Below are 16558 nucleotides of genomic sequence, written 5' to 3' on the forward strand. Positions count from 1 at the left end.
GGTTTGCTTAATACCCAGAAGCAGAGAATAACCATGCACTTAGTTTAGTTAACCCAGGAGCATAGAAGAAGATTTTCGAAGAATGAACGTATTTTCACTATATTATCAATAGAGCCCTGCCCTAACACCAGTACCCCTCTCCAAGGGGCCATAAATTTCACAATTTTGGAAGAGGTACCCTTGCTCATCATAACCATGCACTTAGCTTGTTTGCTAAGTATCCAGGGGTTGAGAAGAAAATTTACAAAGAAGTATTGCAGTTTCACTACATAATGAATGGAGCCACACCCTAACATTAAAACCCATGACCAAGGGGCCAGGTATTTCACAAATTTGGAAGAGGCATCCTTGCCCATCATCTATGCAGTTAGTTTCTTTGCTGAATACCGAGGGACATACATGAAGATTTTTAAAGAATTTATGCATTCTCCCATTATGATCAACAGAGCTCACCATGACATCAGAACCCCTGATCCAGGGCCAGGAATTTCAAATTTTGGAATAGGCACCCTTGCTCATCATAAATATGCTCTTAATTTTTCTGCTGAATATACAGGAGGAGAGAAGAAGCTCTTTAAAGAATTAATGCATTTTCATTATTAGATAATCAAAAGAGCCCTACCCTATCTCTGGAATTCCTGACCCAAGGGCCATGAATTTCAAAATTTTGGTAGAAAGCTCAGTATGCTTATTACAACAGATTGACTGCTTGATGTCCAGGGGTAAAAAAGATTTTTAAAGATTGAATTAATTCTTATGGTTTTAGATCCACCCCTCAGGCCCCAAAGGGGTAGAGAAAATGAAATTCAAAATTTTTGTTCCCCTTCACCAATAGATCCTATTACCGGTAGTCAAAATTAGTTGAAATTGGTTCAGCAGTTCCAGCAAAGAAGCAAACAGCAAGAGGACATCTGATTGACTCAGGTGACCTAAAAAAAATTGGAGAATGATTTCACATTCATGGGAGGAATTACAAACATTATAATTTTCATGACTGGATAATGAACTCTGATACTATCGTCAAAGTCACCAGTAATTCTTGATCAACTAGAAGTCATGTAAAGAAACAGACTGGCACTGTATCATTCCATTTCATGATGTGTATCGTATCACCAGTGAAGTATCGCAATACACTTGTTATTTCATTAACATGAAATTTTATAATATAAATCAAGTAATAGAAACATTAGAAAGATATAAAACATGATATTTCTTTGGTCATTTGACTAATTTCCTGAGAGCAGGATAAGTAAGTTTTGAAGAGAAACATGTCATTGTCTTTTGTTACCTGTGTCTAGTAATTTCTTTGGGTTCTTATCTTGTTATGTCATCTAATTGTCTTTTTTACTGATATTAAAACAAAGGAAAGGAAAAATGTATTTATTTAAAGACATGAACAGATAAAAAAAATGCAAAGATTCAATTTCCAAAACATTTAAATATATGCTTTAATAATGCAGCAAGAAATTCATTAATACCTATCATTTTATATACAGTGAAAACTCTAATCAGAAACCTGTGTAATCCTTTTCACTGTGAGTTACGACTTAAGTTAGTTTTCATTCCCATTTTACCATTTTTCATGTTCTTTACACAGTGTAATCCGACACCCTGTCTATTCCAACAAAAAATTTGTCTCCCAGTGTATGTCAGATTAGACAGGTTTAACTGTACATATGTATTAATCCAAACTTTCAAACCTTTAACATTGACAAATATTATACCTCTGTATTCTTCAGATCTCAATATGAAATTTTGTTACTTGCTACAAACCTTTCAAAAATCAAGAAAATAGGCTCTAAATATATATATTTATGTAAGTAAAACTTTAATCACATGAAGTTTATTTTTTCCCAAGATTTTTCAATAATGTCTACAAACCTTTCAAAAATCAAGAAAATAGAAAATTCTTAACTTTTCATATTTTGGGAATTTGATATTTGCACCATTTACAAATTGTACATCCAAAATAAGTCCAAAAATATTTACCAACCGAATTCATGCATCTGATTTTTTTATAACAAGTGTAACATAAACATGATAATCTCTAAACTGCTCTATTGATGACAACACTGGAGATTGGTTATGTCATGTACATCAGAACATTTCTATGTTAATCAAACAAATTTCATGAAGTCTGTAGAATACTTTAGGCAAAGTGTTCTGTTAGAAAGGAATATTACATTTTATACTTGAAGAGTTAGCTCCCTTGAAGACACATTTTTTTTTCCACAGCTGTACTATAATTAAAGGGTTTTTATCACAGTTCAAAATTTGACTTAATTCAGAAATACAAAAGTAAAGTAAGAAAAAAAATACAGGTAATATTTGTATACTACACTGTTTATAAAAAATAAAAGAAAATAGACGTAAAAAACACAAACTAGTTGACCAGACATCATACAATAGTTGCAAGGTACTTCATTTTATTTACATACCACAAGGACAAAATGAACAATGTAGACACTGGCATGTTTCAAGTTAACACATAAAAGAGAGAATTTGCTAAAATTTCAATTACTTTTATTTTTTTATTATTATTAATCAATAGTCCATCTTAGGAACAGGATTAAAATCCACTTAAGAATGACTTCATACTTAGTATTTTTGCAAACTTTTCTTTTGTAACAGATACATTTGTCAGCAAAAAGGAACACCAGTAATATATATATTGTTTGTTTTTTTCTTTGGTCAAAAGTCCTTCTGGTACTTTAAAACTAAATTCCTTAAGAGATAAAAGTCATAAAAGTAAACGGAGAATACATAAAACACAACCAGATAATTTACTATATATACATCGTACGTGTACATATAAGTTACTAAAATGGCACAGGTTTACATAATGGCACTCTATGCATTGCATGTGATACAAAATAATATTTTGCATTTATAAATAAAATGACAGATACAAGTCTTCATTCACCATATGCATGATCCCTAACAATTATAAAATTAGATTCTAGTGTGGTGCCAGCAAAATAACAATTTCCTTTGCTGACCCTTACCATTTGTTATCCCTTCTTTATTCAATATTTATGTATCTTGCTATTATGTGTGTGTGTGTGTGATGATTATGGTAACTATACCATTTTGATTTATTGTATGATACATAAGATACTTGTATAGCTGTACTAGCATGTGCCATTAATCAAGAATAGTAATCTTTTATTATGAACTGGTAATTAAGTGCTTTTGATTTTATTGGAAATGCTAAAAGATGCCGGAAAAAAAAATTAAAATACTAATTTATCCCTTTTTTCTTCATGATTTACAGAATTTTATACTCATCAGTCTTCATTGTTCATTTTTTAAATTTGAATGTGGCTGGACAAAGCTTGAGAAGAAAATAAAACCTAAACAAACAGCTCATATATGAGCCACAAAGTGCATATGTACTGCTATATCTTTATAAATACTGGTACATGTATATACTAACTAAGAAACAGTATTTCATCAATGTAAACAGTATATATACAGTTAATTCATCGATAATCTGTATAAAAATCTGATCACAAATTGTTAGTACAAAAACAAAAAAACAAACAAACAAACAAACAGAAAAATCCTGATTTTTTAAAATAGAATATGGCATGGTAATAGTAAATTGGTACCGATTATGCTTACAATATGAGATATATCAACACAAACCAATATACATCTGTTTTACCAGGTATCAGTACTTTACTGCAAGTGTAACCCTGATTTTAAACAATCCAAACTATCTCATTCCTGTATTACAGTCTGTCTGACTGCGGGTGAGATATTCAGTATACAGAACCCATTGAACATACTAGAACATACGTATAATTAAAAATCTCATGCAAATATCACATTGATAAACAGCAACCAAATAACATGCATAGAACATCTTCATATAAATACCAGAAATATCTTAAATATTTGTGAATTTCATTCAATTTTTACAGAGAAAAGGTTTACACATAAAAATTGGATGTATGTATTCTTAATTACGCTTTAGGGTTTTCACAAGAGTGCTTATGCTACCTTTCATCACCCTTTGAAGACATTGTTACAGATTTTAATACAAAGGTAAAAAAAAAATACTAACATAAAAATGTACGTGCTATAACATTATCCACAATTTAAAGTCAGTGGCAGTGCAGGTTCTAATTTAAAAGCTTCTCTTTGTTTAATCAAAACTTCCAATGCTCCCAAAACTGCCTGCACTTCCAAAGCTACTCATAGAACCCCAGCTACCAAAACTACCAAGGCCCCAGCCATGACCAAGCATCTTCTTGGCTCCATAGCCGAGGGCAGCCCCTCCTATCAGACCTGCAAAAGAAAATTTACTAAGCCCTGTAAAAAACTGATAAAGACAGGATGATCAAAATGCAAAGCATTTGTAAAGTTATATTCCCACTGATTCAAATGCACAATCAAAAAAAAACCTATGCAGATACCTATTTATGTCTTATGGACTTAATTAAAGGTCAAGGTTCAAGGTGAACTCTGAAGGAGGTATTTAAATATGTCATCATGATCAACGTGTGAATTAAACTGAAGAATGCATGTGAGCATATTTTGCCTAGAGCAAAGTGTTTTTTGTAGGTTGAACATAATTTAACAAACCTTCAATTATTTTCTAAAAGCATGACATGTCTAACCAGGTTTGAAACAATTGTAATCTCAGTAATGTTGATTATCAGAATTTACGTAAAGTTACTGACCTGCTGCTACTTTTCCACCTTTACTCCCCATTATTCCTCCATGTCCTCCTTTTCCTCCCAACATTCCTCCAAGCCCTCCTAATATTCCCCCTGAACCTTTATCGTGATATTGCTGTTGTTGAGGTTGACCTAAAATGTTCAAAATTGTAGAAATTTCTTTAAAGACTTGCATTTATGTAATAAGTATACAAACAGGCTGCTATTAAGGTATTTATTCCTACAAATGTACAATATATGACATATTAATACTTTAATTTCCACAGATATTACACAAATAGAATAAAAGAACATGGACTCTATCTAAATAAAATTAGATGTTCTGAATCTGCTCCTGCTTCTCAAAGTTTGAGAAGGGGTAGCAGATTTGGAACATCTAATTTTAATTACATTTAATTTGACATGTACTATACATGAAAGAATCTAAACACTAACTATTGGAATATTCATGAATTTCAGCTAACTTTTTTCTTTGTAATTAGTGTATAACTAGAGTGTTATAGAAGACTTTAAACCAATCAAGACTGCTTGAGGATAAACTTCACCAAGAATTATTATTTAAAAATTAAAAAAAAAAAACATACTTTAGATTCCTTATGATAAGCAAAGAATATCAAGTAATTTTGTGAGAAGCACAACTTAAGAAATAAAACTACTGGCTTTTTATTATTTTATTGCTGAGATACATAAATGTGAAAGGTCTTGATCAAAAGAGCACTTGTGAATTCATATTCTCCCAATTTGACATCTATAAGTCATTTTATGATATCAAGTAGTAATTGTGTAAAATAAAGAAACAAAAGTAATGAGTAGCCCAGCTATTTACTTCCAAACTTTCAGTGGTTATTAGTTGGGATGTAATTTCATAGTAATTAAATTACCATATGGCTGCTGTTGATACTGAGGATACTGCTGATAAGGCTGCTGGGGATATCCTTGTGGGGGAGGCCCTGGGGGGTAAGGACCAGGTTGTTGGGGGTGAGGAGCAGGTCCTCCATAGTATCCTCCTACAAATGAAACAATTTTGAATGTTTATAGTCGTCCTTTATAATTTTGAAATATTTACCAAGAAATTTACATTGTTTATTATACAATTTAAAAAATGAAAATGTAATGCAACTTTTATACAGTATTACATCAATTCAGTTTGTAAGTTGATCTGCAAACATGTACATGTTCAACTTTACCTGACACTCCATCAAAACCTATGCCTCCAGGTGCACCTGCACTGTAAGAAGGTGGGGGGTTTGAAGGCTGCTCCTGTGGACTTGGGGGTGGGGGAAGCTGTATATCAAAAATATCCTTGTGTATATACACAGTAGCAATACATGTATGTATGAAATCTCTCATAACAATAAAATAATGTGCTTTAAAATATCTATTTGATTCTAGTAATAAAAATACATGTTCACAGTGTAATCATTTTTTGCAACTAGCTTTTAATCAAATATATGTACCCGGTAAATGTATGTATTTCATATTACTTACAGTTTTGCAAATTGCATTCATCCACTCACTGTAATCAGAAAACTAAAAAAATGTATACATGAACATGTCAATCTCCTTACATTAGATACAGAAGAAGCATTGAAAAAAGATAAACATAATCAATCTAATTAAAATTAGATGTTCCGAATCCCACATCGCTTCTCAAACATCTAACAACATCCCATACAGAGTCATGTCAGAGTGATCTTTCAAACATGGATAAACATGAAAAATTTCAGCCAATCAGAATTAAGCCTCTATATATGATTCTAAAAATAGTTCAACAGCCATTTTTTACATTTCTGCAGGTCACGCTGATGTGACCCCGAATCAGATGTTGTTAGATATGTTTGAGAAGTGGTAGTGAAACATATTTTATAAAATTCAAGGCCCAATTTGAAGTTAGACAGAAGACATCCATATTTACTGGTGATAATACAGTTAAAATCATTTAGTACGAACACGGATTTTGCAAATTCACTGATATAGTTAAGTTTTCTTGGATCCCCAACTAAATAAATTTTATGAATTCGTTATATGGATATAACAAATCATGGATATAGCGAAGTAATTTCACAGGTCCCAATGACTTCATTATAACTGAGTTTTACTGTACATGTATCATAGCTTTCAGGTCAACTTGACCTAAATAAAAATTATCTTAGATTTTTTCTTCATTTTACATGATGACGAATTTTGGGTATTTTAAACTTCTTCCCACTAGTAATGCATTCAATGACATTTTTTTTAACAAGATAGGAGTCCAATTCCAAACTTGATTAAACCTTTATCTAAGTCTTTTTTATGCTTACTGGAGTTCATTTGGATCATGACAAAGTAACCAGAAGACCTTGCATTTGCTGTTATTTCTGGTGGGAATGGCCAGTAGACTGTCAATGGATGCACCTTCGGGAAGATGGGGTCTGTCTGGAAAACCGGCTGTATACTGGCCATAAGCAAACCTTTTACATACATCCTAAAAAATAAACAGGTAAACTTGTATTAAATCTATCACATGTAATAAACTGTTAAACATACATGTACATGTACAACTAGTAGGGCAGTAACAAATTTATATTTTCCTCTCCATTTTTGTTATACCGGTAATTTCATGTATAAGTAATTTGGTCATGGTCATAGGTTATCCTGTACCGAAGTGGGCCACAATGGGATGTTTGTGCATTAATATGATTTTGTGCAGTTCTTCAAAAGAAGATTTTGATTTTTCTTTTATATTTCATCCCTACTGTGACCTCACCTTAATTCCCGTAGCAGGGTTTTCATACCACTTTTTGGTACTGTGACTAAAAATGGGGAAAAAAACCAGTGGACCTTTCACAAAAAATCTTGCGACATATTTTTATCTTAAGTGAAAACTTATGATAAAAATCATTTTCACAAAAATTCTTAAGAAAGTCGTAAGTGCAAAATCAGTCGTAACTTTACGAGAGCCCCAACCCTCTCTTAAGTATTTTAAAACTGATTTTATTGTAAAAATATAACCGCAAAAACCAAAATACACTTTTCATTAAACCTTTTAAAGCAACTTCCAATAATATTTTATATTTTTTTCACAATCATTGTCGAAAGATTAAATGAAATACACTACAAAATATTTACAATGCAAGTTTCACTTAAGATTTTTGTATGGCCTACTTTTATGTCAGACTTGTAATTGTGACGTCAGATTTTAAACCTCCTTGCTTCACAAATGATTGCATTCGATATTTGTAGTAAATAATGTTTGTTATGCTGACAAATGTTGAAAACTAATGCCCTGTTCACACGGAGAGTTTAATTCGAATTAAACGTAAGTTACTGCGAATTAAATTTGAACAGCGTTCACACGGAGAATTTAATGCGAATTAGTTTAATTCAAATTAATTTACTGCGCATTAAATTACTTCGCATTAGCTCCGTGTGAACGCTAAGCGAATCTAATTCGAATTAAATTTTGACGCATGCGTAAGGGCAGAATTAATTCACAGGCCACATGTCGGTGGTCAGATATAGGTACTTGCGCTATTTTTGAGTGGAAAACAAAGGAAAATTGTGTTAATTACTAAAATGTATACAGACACTATGACATTATGTCAAATCAGTGGTCAGATGTGATCTGCTAGGCACAATGTGACGTGATTCGCAAATGACATCATAATAGCCTCACTGAATAGCCTTATTGCAGAAATAAAAATTTAATTCGCATTAGTTTACTTCGCAAAAGCTGCCGTGTGAACGCAATTTAATTCGCATTAGTTTAATTGGCATTATTTTACTTCGCATTAATTTACTGCGAATTAAACTCTCCGTGTGAACAGGGCATAAGTTTAATTTTATTTTCACTCACTTATTTAAGGATTATAAAGCATATTGAAGTCGTTGCTAGGGATGAAGTCTGTAGTAAGTGAAATCTTAAGTTTCATCTGCTACGAATGCGTTCATGAAAAGCACTTAAGATTTGTCGTAAGAGATTCTAATTTAAAATCTTACGCAAAAACTTAAGATTTTTTGTGAAACGGGCTAGTGGTAACCTCATCTGGGGTAAAACTCATAAAAAAAGAGCACATTCAGTTGGAGGAAAAACATATTTTTTGAATGGGGAAAGAGGCCTTCCAATAGCCTCAATTATAGACAATTGAGAGCCTTGCACTGGCATTCTGTACTTGCTGAGGATGCTGGCATATTTAAAATGTGAACTTTTATAATCATGGTCCTGCTGTTCAATTTCTGAGAAAAAGAATTAAAAAAAACCTTTCCTATATGTTATGATTTCTATTGGTCTCCATTACAAAATCAGAGCCAAAGTGTGAAGTAGAATGGAAAGACAGATGAACATGTCATTACTTATCCTATTTATCCTTACTTATCTTACGTATACTTAGGTATACTACTTATCCTGCCTCTGATAAAAATTTTGAAGGAGTTTCATTGGTCAAAAAGAATATTGTATTAATATTAAACCATATTATGCTGCCTACTGACATTATATTGTTAATATGCCCCCTCCATGTGACCGACTCGCCACATATCAAATAACAAGAGGCCCAATGGGCCTTAACGGTCACCTGAGTATAACACAACAATTTAGAGGATCCATAGACTCTGAGTATAAAATAAACTGATAGATGAAGCTTTGTTGCCCAAAAGCAAGAGAAATAGGATGATCAGGATCAATGAAATAATTAGTGTAGTATTCAGTAACAACTCATACATTAAATTCTAAGCTATCCCCCATTTAGCACTATCACCATGCAGACTATTAACAAACAATTAGTTCTTCTGTATTACTTTTAACCCCATATTGTGACCTCTCACATTGGCCTCTCTTGGTCTTTGAAGAACATTTAATAAGTTATTTTTGTCTCATTTCTATTCATTTACTATAATTTACAAGTCTACCTAATCATTAAAACTATGAAAGTACTTTTTGTATTATTCAATAAAATTTTCTGCATAATTTTCTTATTCTAATAACTTTCAAATACATTATTTACAGTGATTAATTATCAAAAGTGAATGGCAAAGGGGAATAACTTCTCTTAGTTGAATACAAATTAATGGAGCCTTGGCCAGGACCAGAACACTTGACCAAATGGTCCTGATGTTCAAAAATCTGGTAAAAATATACTTGCTTATTAAAACTTTTATTAAATTTGCCTTCAGTATGCCAAGGAGCAGAGAAGATTTTCAAAGAAATAATGAATTTTCACTACAGATTCAACACAGCCCTACCCTAACACTAAAACCATGTCCAAGGGTCATGAAATTCTCAAATTTGTTCGAGGTACCCTCTTCATCATAATTATGCACTTAGTTTCAAAGAATTAACACATTATCAATAAAGCCTCCCCCCCAAGAAACACCAAAACCTGGGGACCACAAGTTTTAAAAATTTTGTTCATCATAACTATGCACTTTGTTTATCTGCTCAACACTAAGGAGCAGACAGGATTATTTAACAGAATTAATGCATTTTCACTATATTATCAATAGAGCCCCACCCTCACACCAGAAAATCTGACTTAGGGGCCATGAAACTCAAAATTCTGGAAGAAGCACTCTTGTTCATCATAACTATACACTTAGTTTCTTTGCTTTTTAACCAGGAGTAGAAAAGAATATTGTCAAAGAAATTATGCTTTTCACTATATAACCAATACAGCCCCCCTCCCCAACCCTGGGGCCATGAATTTCACAATTTAGGAAAAAGCATCCTTTTGCATCATACCCATGCACTTAGTTTGTTTAAATAATACACAGGAGCAGATTTTCAAAAGATTCAAAAGAATTAACACATTTTCTCTATATAATCAATAGAACCCCTCCCTTACACCAGAACCCATGACCCAGGGGCCATGAAATTCACAATATTAAAAAAAGACACCAATGCTTATCATAACCATGCACTTAGTTTGTTTAAATAATACCCAGGAGCAGAGAAGAAGATTTTCAAAGAATTTATGCATTTTCACTATATAATCAATAGAGCGCCACCCTAACACCAGAACCCCTGACCCAGGGGCCATGAAATTCACAATTCTGGAAAAACAATCAATGCTTATCATAACCATGCACTTAGTTTGTTTAAAGATACCCAGGAGCAGAGAAGAAGATTTTCAAAGAATTAATGCATTTTCAGTATATAATCAATAGAGCCCCGCCCTACCACCAGAACCCCTTACCCAGGGGCCATGAAATTCACAATTCTGGAAAAACAATCAATGCTTATCACAACCATGCACTTAGTTTGTTTAAATAATACCCAGGAGCAGAGAAGAAAATTTCAAAGAATTAATGCATTTTCACTATAAAATCAATAGAGCCCTGCCCTACCACCAAAACCCCTGACCCAGGGGCCATGAAATTCACAAATTTGAAAAAAACATCATTGCTTATCATAACCATGCACTTAGTTTGTTTGTATAATACCCAGGAGAAGAGAAGATTTTCAAAGAAATAATGCACTTTCACTATATGATCTATATAGCCCCACCCTAGCACCAGAACCCCTGACCCTGAGGCCATGAATTTCACAATTTTGGTAAAGGGCCTAATGCTTATTACAGTCATGCCAACAATTTGACTGCTTGATGTCCATGAGTAAAGAAGAAGATTTTTTAAAGATTGCATCAATTTTGGTGGTTTTAGCCCCACCCCTGGGGCCCCAGGGGGGCAGGGACCATGAAATTCACAATTTTTGTTTCCCTTCACCCAAACATGCTATATGCCAAAATTGGTTGAAATTGGTGTAGCGGTTCTAGAGAAGAAGTTGAAAATTTTCAAAAGTTAACGCATGACGCACGTCGGACAAAAACAGATATCAATAGGTCACCTGAGTGACTCAGGTGACCTGAAAATACCCCCTCCACATGCCATACTGTCCAGATCATATTCAATATGTTGTTTTCATATGAAGATGAAAGGAGCCTAATAACTGACGTCACATAAGCATCAAATGACGTCACAATGTAAGCAATTGCTACAGAATGGTTTGGTTATATAATAGACACTTAGAGGGGTAATACGGAAATATATGAGGTTCTTGAAAAAATGCAATATATTGGACTTGGCTTACACCTTGCCCAATATGCATTTTTTTCTAAGACACCATGCATATATTTCCGTATTACCCCTCTAAGTGTCTACATAACTAATAATGTCCCCCTCCCAAATACTTTGTTGGGAGGAGCACATTTAAGAAATATTAATTTTCTGTCTACATTTGTAGCTTTTGATATGTTCAGCTTAGGGCACAGTAATTTCTTATAGAAATTTAAGAAAAACAATAGATCAAAGGTTACAGAACAAGTATGGGTATTCATTTTTACCTTCAAATGAATTCTGGCTTTCAATTCAGAATCATGTTGGTGTTTGTGAAGACACAGATCACTGTTGTCAAACAATTCAACCCAAGTATCCTTCCATCCCCCATGAAATAAGCTCTCTGAAATGAGGAGATTTCTGATGCATAAAATTGATTATATTGCTTTACAGATGAATTTGTTAATTACATCTTTTATAAATTGGAGAAACAAAGTTACTGGGCAAAATTACAGTACTGTGAAATTACTTATTTTTTCAAGGTGGGGGGGGGGGGTCATTTTATCACTGTTGATTTGGTGGTATGAAGACATCCACAAGTTCATATTCTCCATGAAATTTTAAAACAGAGTATAATGTTTACTTTAACAGGAAATTGAATCCCCAAAACCAATATAATCTTTCCTCACATATTAACTTGAAACAGAATGCAGATCATCATTTCAACATTCAATTGATGCAAATTTAATTGACATAAGTTCAGTGCTTCTGGGAATGAGGACTAAAATAAAAGTTCACATTATCATACTGTCACAGACAAATAGATGCCAGGCAACCTTTAATGAGAAAAGCTCAGTTGAACTTAAGCAAGAGGCCCATGGGTCACAACACTCACCAGAATCAAGTTTCTCTTTCTAAGAAATGAAATCCTAATACTGTAGCCTTACTTTTAAAGACCATAGTTTTTGAAAAAAATAATTATTTACAGACTGATAATTAGATTGTAGTTCATGTAGAAGTTTATATATTTCTGTGCAAAACTTCAAACCATTATTTTGAACCTAACTTAGCTCCCTTGAACCACAATTTAAAGAAATTTGAATTTGTTTAACATGGAGAAACTTGTTTAAACATATTTGTTACCGTTCTGTTCTTTAAATAAAAAAATTCAAGAATTTTCTTTTTATACCTGTAAAACATGTAACCATATCCCAAGTCCTGGGGGGGAGGGGGGCATTATTTGACATGGTGGGAACAAGCATAATTAACTATGGGTTTCTGATTACATGCCTCACCCTAACTATATAGATCATGATCATTAATACAATATTCAATCTACAACTATATAGGGACACTTGACATTTTTTTTTCAATATGACTAATTGTTGTCCTGATGATTTAGATCTTTCAGATTTTTCCTATATTTCAGTTAAAAACTTTTGATTCCCTATTGTGGCCCCATAATAGCCTCCTGGGGCCTTGATTTTAAGAAAGATGAATTTACAGTTTAAAGGCACACTTTTGTTTGAGTTGTGTCATTTCTGGACTCATCACTGATTTTTAAATGACCCCATCCTTTTCACTATCTCTAAATTATCTCCCCCTAAACAACTCCATCAATCATTGTTTGAATAAATTTGAATGTCCTTCAACAATAGTACCTTGTGCCAATTAAATTTGGAAAAGTAGTTCTGGGTACGTGAAAATTATAGATCTACTTTTGTACATTCAGATTACAGATAGATATACAGTTGAACAACTGACAAAATTATAGACGTTCTTTTACAGATAGATAGACAGGTGGACAACTGACAGAATTAAATCAGAAAGGTTGCACATTCGAACCTGTAGTTCAGGTAAAATTCTAGCTGCAGAATTTCATGTAACTTTCCAAATTAAAAAATATTGACAAACCAGAGAGTTAGTGACAATACATAGAAAAATGGTATATTTATTGCACACAAAAAGTTGCTCTTGGTTATGGATTTATTTCTCCAAATTCTTACCCCAAGTACACAAAACCTTGATTTAAGAAAATTTCTTAGACCTCTATCAACTTCTGTTGTAGTTGACATCTGCATGAAGTATGCAATGGACCAAACTGTCTTGCCACCCAAAATGGCAGTATAAATTAAATAGGCAAAATTTTGAAGGTCTCAGTTTTAGGCCCAGAAAGGTAATTAGCAACGGTTATGGAAATGTTTTGTTGTGGAAATAATAAAGAATATGTTAGAAACAAACAGTAATATTTTGAGATGGCAGTTTAAATATATGGAGAAATAAATCAGGAAACAGTACTTTTTTGTGCAATAAACACTTTTTTCAATGGGTGGCACTGTAGTTCTCTGGTCATCCATCCCAAATTTTTGCAGCCCAGCTACCTATAGATCTGCAGCAAGTAAAATTCAATCAACTCATACATTCATGTATGATACAATTGTATCTTTTATCTCTGGGGGTCCTTGATTGGAAATAAACTATTGTCTATTGTATATACATATGTAAGAGAGAGGAGAAAATTGTGATGGACCAGACTAGGATTTGAACCCAGGCCCCCTGAATCTCCAGTCAGGTGCTCTACCAACTGAGATATCTGGCCACCAGCGATTGAACCCGCCTGACTGCCACATCTTCCCTCCTTAAAGGTTGTTGGCCCTTGAAGACACAAACCCAGGCTCTTCCAGGCTCTGGTTCATTGCATTATTCTCCTCTCCCGTTACAGTTGATGTCGTTCCATGCCCTGGAAGTGACAGGTGAAAGACCTGTCAAGGAAGAGTGTGGGACGGTTCGCCCCAAAAGACCATTCGCGCCGAGACATTTCACCCCAAGACAGTTCGCACCGAAGTTCAATTAATTAATTATGCGGTAATTATCATGTGTTAACAGCAATTATTAACTTCTTAATAACTTTTGCACTGTGTTATATTAATCCAATCCTTTGGTTCAATCAATAAAACCTGTCCAATTTATATGGTATATACTAAAGACGTGACACTCTGAAGACCTGATTGAGATAATTTTGCCTGTATGAGGGAAATATTAATAGATGATGCATACCAAAATACACTTGCAGAGAATAAAAACTGAGAATCTATCTCTATATCATGCTATATAACCCCTTCCTTCCCCCCTCCCCCCCCCCCCCCCCCAATATTAAACCATACTAAAATTAAAAAAAAGAAATTGCCAGAGCTGATTTTTTTTATGAATTCCTGTTACTTAAAAAAAAGAAGATATTTCTTACTAAATGATATTTTTTATATGATGTGAGAAAACAGCAACTCGTGATTATTTTAATGACATGATGATTAAAAAAAAAACTGATCTATTTTGATATTAACAGATATAGAAATAAATTAAGGTATGTCACTTGTGAAATTAGTTATATCAAAAGATTTTTTTGAGAAGTATATTTTTGATAAGTACTTATATAGCATTACTCAAAATCGCAAAGAAAATTGGAGTCAGTGTGCATCCTATTGAGCAACAGTAAAATGAACTTGACACCCGTCTCATAATTTAATTCTCCTCTTTTATAATCTTGACGTGGAGAGTATCCAAATTATAGTTATAACACCTTTATTACAAAACTGAATCAGACAATTATGATTGCATGCTGAATAAACATAATTATATCTGCACATGGATGATTATACATTTAATTATGGTATAAGCCTATTTCCAACAATTTAAACATAAAAGTTTTTTCAGTAACTTTAGAACATTTTTTAACAAAGTCAATATTAATCTTATATATAAATATTTATCTTAAAGCATCGTAATATATGGTTATAGACAAAGTAGATTAAATTTGGCGCGAAACGTCTTGGCACCAAAGGTCTTTAGGGGCGAATGGTCTCGGCGCGAAACGTCAATAGGGGCAAAACGTCCTGTTACCCCAAGGAAGAGCCTGGATTGGTACGTGTCTTTGGGGGCCGAAGACCTTTAAGGAGGAGGAATGTGGCGGTCAGATGGTTTCGATCGCCAGTGGCCAAAAAGCTCAGTTGGTAGAGCACCTGACTGAAGATTTAGGGGCCTGGGTTCGAATCCCGGTCTGTTCCGTCTTATTTTTCTCCTCTCTTGTTACACATATAAGACCCTTGCCAATAAACAGGCACATTTCAGTCATTTTTCTGGTCATTTTAGAAAATGCTTATCAAACTATAGTATGAATAGGAGTCTAAACCCCTTCCTAATCCTGTATTCTAGTGCAACTAATTTGTCAGCAATCTACAATGAAAATGACAATACTGGGACCCCCTCCACCCACCCACCCCCCACCCCCTTCTCCACTACACACACACACACAGTTTCCACGATATCCATACAAATTCATGGATCCTTCTCACTTGTCAAGAATCACTTACTGCTGTGACGTTTCAAGTATCCCGACTTCACTAATGACATTTTTATCCACCTTTCCCTAGGAGAACGTACTGCAAAAAAAAAAAAAAAAAAAAAAAAAAAAAATCCTATATTTTTAATTTTTTTTTGTGGAAAGTCTGCAATATTAGGTAAAACAGATAATGTGCAAAATTGAAATTTATAATAAATAATGAATGCTTAAGACTAATCTAGAAGAGAAGAATTGAAGTATGATGCCAATACATAAATGAATCATGCCTGATTGGTCAATGAACTTGCAGACGAATTTTAACTTGACCAGCTAAATTTTGACGACTTTAAATACCGAAAAATCAGTGCACTGATAAATTTGATTAAATTATTAAAAATAAACTTTTAATTAACCAACCTTTCTGTTAAGATGACTGGATAGTATTGAATCGCCTTCTCCCTGCGTAGTTCACTACGTTAGAAAATTCGGGAAATTTTGGATATTACCG

At 33.4% G+C, this 16558-nt stretch overlaps 1 protein-coding gene across 1 annotated transcript; it reads right to left on the minus strand.

Moving 5' to 3' along the window:
* Positions 1 to 1364: 1364 nt before the first annotated feature.
* LOC133205660 (collagen alpha-1(III) chain-like) lies at positions 1365 to 16552 on the minus strand. Its single transcript, XM_061341505.1, has 9 exons — positions 16468 to 16552; positions 16082 to 16150; positions 12002 to 12117; positions 6986 to 7149; positions 6174 to 6201; positions 5873 to 5969; positions 5567 to 5692; positions 4689 to 4817; positions 1365 to 4293 (listed from the first exon to the last, which is right to left on the minus strand). Exons 2-9 carry the CDS (start codon positions 16119 to 16121, stop codon positions 4151 to 4153), a joined length of 843 nt encoding a protein of 280 aa, XP_061197489.1. The 5' UTR covers positions 16122 to 16150; positions 16468 to 16552; the 3' UTR covers positions 1365 to 4150.
* Between the last annotated feature and the right edge of the window lie 6 nt (positions 16553 to 16558).

This window comes from Saccostrea echinata, unplaced genomic scaffold, assembly GCF_033153115.1.
Source record: "Saccostrea echinata isolate AGI-Se365-2 ecotype Australia unplaced genomic scaffold, CSIRO_AGI_Sech_v1 ptg000054l, whole genome shotgun sequence".
Taxonomy (NCBI): domain Eukaryota; kingdom Metazoa; phylum Mollusca; class Bivalvia; order Ostreida; family Ostreidae; genus Saccostrea; species Saccostrea echinata.